The 8797-nt window shown below is 32.9% G+C and overlaps 1 protein-coding gene across 1 annotated transcript; it reads left to right on the top strand.

The window, feature by feature from the left end:
- The first annotated feature begins 5804 nt into the window (after nt 1-5804).
- LOC121767978 (GRF1-interacting factor 1-like) lies at nt 5805-7716 on the top strand. The gene is made up of 4 exons (XM_042164315.1): nt 5805-6147; nt 6811-6887; nt 7001-7085; nt 7163-7716. The coding sequence occupies exons 1-4, from the start codon at nt 6067-6069 to the stop codon at nt 7505-7507; spliced, it is 588 nt and encodes a 195-aa protein (XP_042020249.1). The 5' UTR covers nt 5805-6066; the 3' UTR covers nt 7508-7716.
- Nucleotides 7717-8797: the final 1081 nt, after the last annotated feature.

Here is an 8797-nt window from a genome sequence, read left to right as displayed (position 1 = left end):
TAATAGAGTTATTCTCCCTCCAAAGGGATCCCCTTTTCTTTATATTCAACTCCTATTTATAGGGTGGCTTGCCCTAATTTCTAGGGCTGCCTCTTCATGCGAAATGACAATTTTGCCCCTTGTTCCAAGCAAGTCCTGCTTTCTCGTGTCCAGCTCCATGGCATCCATCCTGGCCAGTTTGCACCTTTTTCTGCCCATACTTGCCAGTTTGCGCTTTTTCTGCTCATATTGGTCAGTTCGCACCTTTTATGCATTTTTTCACTCGAATTCCTTCCGACCCATTTCCTCCCGAGTTGTACCTTATCCTGCACACTTTAGCAACTATTTTTGCAGATATTTCAAATTAAGCACGTTATACTGACCAGTAACCAAGGCCTAAAATGAAACTTATCAGGAACAAATCTCTCAAGTATATGATTTCAGGAAAAAACTAAGGAATAAGATGGGAAAAAAATGTATTTATAGTTTATGCCCAAATCTCAAGAAAAAGACCCACAAAATCTATCCTGCGTCACTCTGCCCGGCCTGGTGGATATTAGGGTGCTAAATCACCCAGCCGAGTGAAAGTCTCTGGACCCGCCCTGCCTTCCGTGAGTCACCCGACCGGGTGGATGAAGTGACCCAAAAGTCACCCGGTTTGGTGGAACGCTCTGACCCTTTCATGCCTTCGACGACGCACCCGGTCGGGTGGCAACATGGGTACTCGATCGGGTGGAAAAGTTTAGTTGTAGCTCATCCAGAGAGTTGTACCCGGCTGGGTGGTTTGGTGCGACAAATCCCACCCGGTCGGGCATAATGCTTCCTCCTTTAAATTTCAGCAAGTTCCTCATTGCGGGCTCCCCGTTCTTCATGGACTCCTCCAGCATGGTCTTTTGCACAAAAGTAGAGAGCCTCTCCCGTAGTCGCCTCGCCATGGACCTTGTCGTGGGGCCTCCACGTGGGTCGTATCATAATAATAAAAGTGAATCTGGACTCCTAATCGCAAAGGGACTAAAATAATAAACCAGGACACCTAATGACGGACGGGGGGAGTAATTAATAAATTATATTGTTTACTATGGTGTCGTTCGATTATCATGACTAATTATCCTATGATAATTTATCTAAGATTAAGTTGTTATATTATTTTAGTTGAATGAGAGTGACTCTAACTAATTATCACATAACTCTCTATCTAGGTGTTTAGGATTTAGGGTCACATAAAAAGGTGAGATTAATCTCATGAACAAAAAACAATACATATTTAATCACAAAGTATTGTAAACTGAACTAACCTTATATAAATAATGTTTAATGTAGATAATTTTAAGAGTGAACTGCCTCAAAAGTTCCAAACTTTTCTGGTTGTGACATAATAGGTCTCTAACAAAAAAAATATCGCCAGAAGACCCTAACGTTAAACATAATCACGAATCATGTTTTTAGCCACTTTTCGAATGAAAATGCCTAAATGGCGTGAAGGGCATTTTTGGCAATCCTTAATTTCGCTGACATATGAATTATGTCACATTTCTGTCAACAACTTTTTATGTGATTTCATAATAAGTTCTGCTACCTCATTCATGATTAAGGTTTTGTCAATATTTGTACACAAAAAAAAACTTCTTATATTCCTCTATTTCTAGTTAGTGGTAACAATATACTAGTAATATCATATAGGAAATTCGTTGAGAAACAACAAAAATATGGAAAAGTGAAGTTATTTATTTATGAAATAAAATCTAAATCAATAATACATAGAATAAAAAATATTTCACATTTAATTAAATGATACAGTAATTATTTTCTTGAAAACACTGACATTTAAAATATTATTTCATTATATATCATTGAACTAATTTGTTAATCTAACCCTAGCTTTAAGACGATTTTATATTTATTGATATTTTATTAAGAATTTTAATTTAGCTCAAACTGAAGTTTTTAACATCATATGAATATTCAGTCTTTATATATAAATTTGCATAGTTTCTTGTCATTCATGATAAAAATTAAAACACGAGTAATATTTTGAAAATATTCAAGCATGTGACATTAGCTATTTAATCCTTGGAGATTTTTTAATGAATAATAGTATCTGAAATTAAGACAATATAAATTTATAAATTAATACTGGAAAATTAGGATACTTTCATAATAGATAAAATCGATCGATAAATCAAGGTAAAAAACAAATAAAAATAGGGGAAATAGAAACATCGAAATATACCAGAAAATGAGTTTTATAAGAAAGAAAGAGCTCATATTATTATTTTCATATTAATTAATGTAAATAATGATAAATATGTATATTATTAAAAAAATTAGAAAGTGTAAATAATGACAAAATTTTACTTACGTATGAAATACCAAAACTTATTAAAAAATTACATAAGAAGTTGCTGACAAAAATGTGGCAGAAATCACATGTCAACAATATAATGGAATGACAAAAATACCCTTTTAGAGCATGAGGGTGTTTTGGTCCGAAAAAGATAATTTGTGATTATATTTAACGTTAGTAATATTTTTTTATTAGAGACATGTGATATCATAACCAAAAAGATAGATAATTTTAAGCCAGTTCACTTATGGTTTTAAATATGCAACGTCTATATAGCCATGGCAATGGGTGATAAAGGTGGAACATGTGCCATTTGGGATACAAAATAATACAAAAGGGTTGATAATTTACTCGGAAGTGGCGCATTCTACTGACCGATTAAATAATTACTATTACAAAAATAGATACTACTATAATTGCTAAATAGCTATATCAATTAAGTGTTTATATTGATAACACTTTTAGATTAAAACAAAGGGTATCAATTAAGTGTTTATATTGATAACACTTTTAGATTAAAACAAATTTACCCTATAAAGGAAATAAAGATTGGAGCAAATTTAATGACTCAATCAAAGATTTTATTTAAAGTTTGTGGGCTCACTCCAAATAATATAAGGCGAACTACAAAAATATTCATGAACTTGCCGTTTGTATACATATGCTTCCTAGGTTTTGATGTTTATTTATCTTTTGTTGTTTTACATTTTTTTTGGACTAAAATGGCCCACTAGCCATTGATGAGTGATGACATTGTATTTTTCTTCATCAACATATTTATATTGACACACTTTACTTTATCTTTATTCTTCTCTCTATTTTGTATTAAATATTTTCTACACTTTCATTAGTGCATTTTGTTAATATTCTACTTTTCACTGTAATTTAAAATTTTAATATTTTTATCTTTTATTTATGTGTAATACTATTATTATAAGTATATTAAAATGTGCTGAGTCAAATTTAGGTTAGCATGCTGGGAACAATTATTTATTTTTGAAAAATACTAATTTGTAAAACTTCATCCCAAAGGGAGGAAATTGTAACTACCTGAAAGTTATAACAACTAAAATTATGTGTAATGTATATTTCATTTTTATCAATAAACTGCGAAAATAAATAAAATAGATTATTACTCATACTTAATTTGATGTGATGAATCAATGAATTGAAAATTTTGAGTATGCCAATATAAATTAGTTGATAAACTAAAGCAAAAAATAAAATTGTTTAAATGCAAATTACAGAAAGAGATGGAGTAAGAGAGTTAAAGTGTGCCAACGTAAATGAGTCGATAAAAAAAAGTATAAAAATATCTTTATGGTTTGGGGGACATTCTAGTCCAAAATAAAATGGAAAAAGTGTCAAAAAACAAAATTCGTGCTAACGTCAAAATTCATAGACCGTAAATGATATTTTTAAAGTTCAAGAAACAAATATGAAACGACAAAGTCTAAGTACATTTTTGTAGTTCACACAATAATATAAATATTTTTATAGTCCGCCTCATTACAAATGAATGGGTAGAACTAGGGGTGGTTATTTGGTCGGTTCGGTTAATAACCGAACCGACTTGTAAGTTAACCGACCCCAAAATTTCATCAACAAACTAACCGAAACCAACCTGATCTCAAGTTCGGTTACTTAATTAACCGACTCGGTTAGAATCTATCGGTTATCGGTTATAACCGAACTAACCAAATTGAAATTAAAATTGTTTATGGTTTTAACTTTTCATCTACTTTTATTATTATTATTATTATTATTATTATTATTATTATTATTATTATTATTATATTTTCTATTTACAAGTAATACATAAATTGTTTAGGCACTTTAAAAGACTTAAACTTTAAATGATCTAAAATTTAAAAGTTTTTCTCCAATAATAAGTGAAGGGTTATCCTATTTTTTAAATAGTAGTAGTAAGTAATGCTTAAACATTGTATTAACTTTGAGAGATCTTATTTATAAAATAATATTTAGAAAATTTATAAATGTTGAGATATTATAAGTATAACTAATAGTGATACAAATTAAAATAGATTTTTTTGACATTGCAATATGAGACTTTGACAAAATTTGGAAGAAAATTACAATTTCTTCTATTGTGACAAAGTTTGAAAGTAAATTACAATTACTTCTATTATTAATTAAAAATATAATTGAAATTACAATTATTTATAGTATTAATTTTTAACTTTTCATCTACTTTTTATTATTATTATTATTATTATTATTATTATTATTATTATTATTATACTTCTATTTACAAGTAATACATAAATTGTTAAGGCCACTTTAATAGACTTAAACTTTAAATGATCTAAAATTTTAAAACTTTTCTCCAGTAATAAGTGAAGAGTTATCCTATTTTTAAAATAGTAGTAATGCTTAACAACAAAATATTATTTACTTTGAGAGATCGTATTTTCAAAATAATGTTTAGACTTTAGACACTTTATAGACTTTGAGATATTATAAGTATAACTAATAGAGACATAAATTAAAATAGACTTTTTTGGCATTACAATATGAAATTTTGACAAAATTTGGAAGTAAGTTACAATTTCTTATAGTGTTACAAAGTTTAAAAGTAAATTACAATATTTCTAATATTAATTAAAAATATAATTCAAATTAAAATTAAATTAAATTTTAGTTATCAGTTAAAATATTTAATTATATTTTTTTCTCTAGTTACGCCACCTAATAATTCCTTTTAAAATATTGTGGTATTCAAGAATATGAATGTCTTAACCGCTTTTAGCTAAGGGTGCATTGGGGATGCTCTTCCCACTTTTAAATGTCGTTACATAAGAATGTGTAGTGTATATACTGGTCAGACGTGATCCTTTGTATCTCTCTCCTCTCTCTATCAGAAAGCATCACGTGACCAACTTTTTGATCGACAGAAGTGAAAACCCGGCTTAGCTTTTCTTCTTCATTTTGAATACACTCACTCAATAATGCTGCTGCTGCTTCTTCTGCTGCCTCGGTCCCTCCCTCTGTCCCGTGCCAGATTCTTTTCTCTCTCCTACACCTCCCACACTGACAGCGACACTGCACACAAACAATACTCCAATTGTGGAGTTTTTAATTTATTTACAATGCATCGTATATATTCACGTACGAGCAAATATCCTCAGCCTGCCAATGCTCCTATTATTATTGTACTATTAATATTAATATCAATATTCACGTTTCCCACTGCCCTTGGATTATACTCCCTCCGTCCCATTAAAAATGCAACATTTGTGAATCGGCACTGATTTTTATGTAGTGTTGTTTTGTGAGTTAATCAAGAGAGAGTAAAGTAAGAGAGATGACAAAGTAGAGATAGAGATATTTATATTTTAGGAAACGTTTCATTTTTAATGGGACAATCTAAAAAAGAAAAACGTTTCATTTTTAATGGGACAGAGGGAGGGAGTATATTACACCTTCCCTAATCTTACTACTAACACAGAGAGAGATAGGGGTGAGTTGTTGAAGTCCAAGTTATATACACAAACGGGAAGGGAAGGATAAACACAAAAACAGGAGGGGCCTTTCCACCTTGTAGTTGCAGTCTCTCTTACTTATGACAGTCAAACTTACAGAGGGATAGAGAGAGATAGTAGCCATCTGATCTTTTTTTTTTGAGAGAGAAAGAGAGGGAGAGAGAGGGAGGGGGGGTCAGGCTGCTGTGTGTGTGTGTGTGTGTGTTTGTGTGGTTGGGAGGATATATAAAAGATAGAAGCATGCAGCAGCACCTGATGCAGATGCAGCCCATGATGGCAGCCTACTATCCCAGCAACGTCACTACTGATCACATTCAACAGGTTTCTCTTCTCCTCTTTCTCTTTCACTATTGTCCTCTGCCTCACCAATACTACCTCTTTGCATTTCTGCCAACTTTTCTGCTCACAAATCTTCCCTTGCAGATTGTTTTGTGTTTTTCATTTTGAAGGAGAACTTTCTGCTCTGCCCTTTTCACACTGCTATGCTATGCTATGCTATGCATGTTTCTTTGTCAAACACTTTACAAAGACCCCTTTTTCCCCCTGTCTCTCATCTTGCACTTTTCCTTTTCTTTAAATTTGCAATCTTTGTGGGGCTGCTTGGCTATTCCTCTCTGACTCTTGTAATATAAACTAGTAATAGCTTCACTAGAATATGAGTAGTTTATCTACCCCCATATCAGAATCAGAATCAGAATCAGAATATATGTGCTTTTCTTTGGATTTTTAATTTTTAATTTTGCTTTCTCACTTTCTTCATCTTGCTATTATTTTACTTGTTGATCCTGAAAGATGAGTTCTTGAAGAGAGTGTATATATTTTAAAAAGATTCTCTTTTGTATTTGATCTTTTATTTTTCTTGCACTTAATTGATTCTTTCTTCTGTCCTATTCATTCATTGCTTCATGCCCCTGTATTATTTCAATAAATATTTGCATCAAATTCGAAATATATTCAATTAAATGATTTTGATGCTGTGTGTAGTATCTTGATGAGAACAAATCGCTGATTCTGAAAATTGTGGAAAGCCAAAACTCTGGAAAGCTGAGTGAGTGTGCCGAGTAAGTATAGTTTATTTTGTGGCCTCTTTCTTGATTTTGTTGATGAACACTCTTTTGAACTACTGTAGTTGTTTGTGTTGTTAAGAATTAAGACTAGTGTTTGATGTTGTTAGGAATCAAGCGAGGCTACAAAGAAACTTGATGTATCTGGCAGCCATTGCTGATTCACAGCCTCAGCCACCAACAATGCATTCTCAGGTGACATTAACTAACTTAACTGCCTTCACAACTTGTATAGTTATATATGAGCTGAGTTGTGTGCATTACATTTACAGTATGCCGGCGGCGGCGGGGGGATGATGCAGGCAGGGTACCTGCAGCAGCACCAGCAGCAGTCGCTCATGGCGGCTGCAGCGCGTTCCTCCATGCTGTACGGGTCCCAGCCGTACCCGTCGCTGCAGCAGCACTCCCTGCACAGCCAGCTCGGGATGAGCTCTGGCGGCGGGCTGATGCTGCAGGGTGAGCCGCACAGCGCGGGGGGCAGCTCGGGACTCGGATTCCCGGACTTTGCGCGTGGCGATGGGGGGAGGGGGATGGGAAGCAAGCAGGATATAGGCGGCGAGGGGCGGGGCGACGGAGGCGAGACACTCTACTTAAAAAGCTCGGAAGATGGGAATTGAGGTAAGAAGCGTGGTTTGGTTGTTTAGTTGCGAGGAAGAGTTGCTACTCTGAACTTGTAGTCTTCTAATTAGCGGAACAAACTCGTTGTTACTCTACTCTACTATTTGCATTCGGTATGTAATGACCACGATCTTATTTAGTACTCCTACGTAGACTCCTTATGCTACTTATCATATACTAGTGCTAATAATGTAAATTTCTAGTTTTATTCTTCTCTTTCTAATCCTGCTTGTTTTATTTAACTGTGTGCTTCTGGTGACTTGGAATGAATTAGATTGAAAAACTCATACTAATGTGTGCTCTACAGTGGTAGAGTTTTGTGTCTGCAGGTTGAAGGTTTCAGTTTCGAATACGTGACTTTTAAAGTTTTTGTTTGTTTACCAATAAGGAAAACGTATAACTAATTGAATTGTGTTTTGTAGTGGTTTCCTTTGCATATGTTTTGTATGCTTTGGTTTCCATTTCGTTTTGATTGGCGGTAATAGTGTGCAAAACTATCCCAGTTTTTATGTGTGCTTATACTTTGAGAATTTGATCTACTTGAGATTAGTTTGGTTGACAACATTATTTTTATCATTAAATATGAATTATGTTTAGTTTATAAAATTAAATCTATCTATCATATGAGTTTATTCATAGTTATCCACTTCAATTAAAATAAACTCACCATTTATGATAACGATTATGGTAATCGAACTATGGGTTAAAAGTTGTACATATATTTATGCCTATACTGGCTAGTTGGATCATAGCATACATATAATAGGACCAATTTGAGTTTGGGAATTTTACTCGCAATCTTAAATCTTTCATTTTTTTGTCTGTCCATTAATTCTTATCCTAGCAAAATGCGTATAGATTTTCTTCAAATGAGGCTCAATGTAAAATAGATAAAAACCAAGTAATTGGCAAATTATATGCAATTAAGTATGTGTCGAATTGTTAATATTTTACTCCATTAAAAATGATTTTGCTTGATAATTTTACAAAACAAAATGATAGCCATGGAGTAGTTAATTTTTTAGCCTTTAGAGCATCCCCATCTGTGCTCTTGCCAACGAGCACGGATGTGAGTCCGGACCCACTTTTACTCGATGCTCTTAGGCAAGAGCACAACACCCACATCTGTGCTCTTCCGCAAGGACAAGCTCAAGGGTCCCACCATTCTATTATTCAATTTAAATAAAAACATTTCAACAAAATTAAAATGCATTAAAAATATCTGGAATACTATTACAAATTGCAAAAAAATTAAAAATTACATAATTAAAATCCTAAAAATTAAAAGG

The sequence above is a fragment of the Salvia splendens genome, chromosome 2, assembly GCF_004379255.2.
Source record: "Salvia splendens isolate huo1 chromosome 2, SspV2, whole genome shotgun sequence".
NCBI lineage: Eukaryota > Viridiplantae > Streptophyta > Magnoliopsida > Lamiales > Lamiaceae > Salvia > Salvia splendens.
Note: the sequence above shows the minus strand (reverse complement) of the source record. Positions and strands in the feature narration are given on the sequence as shown.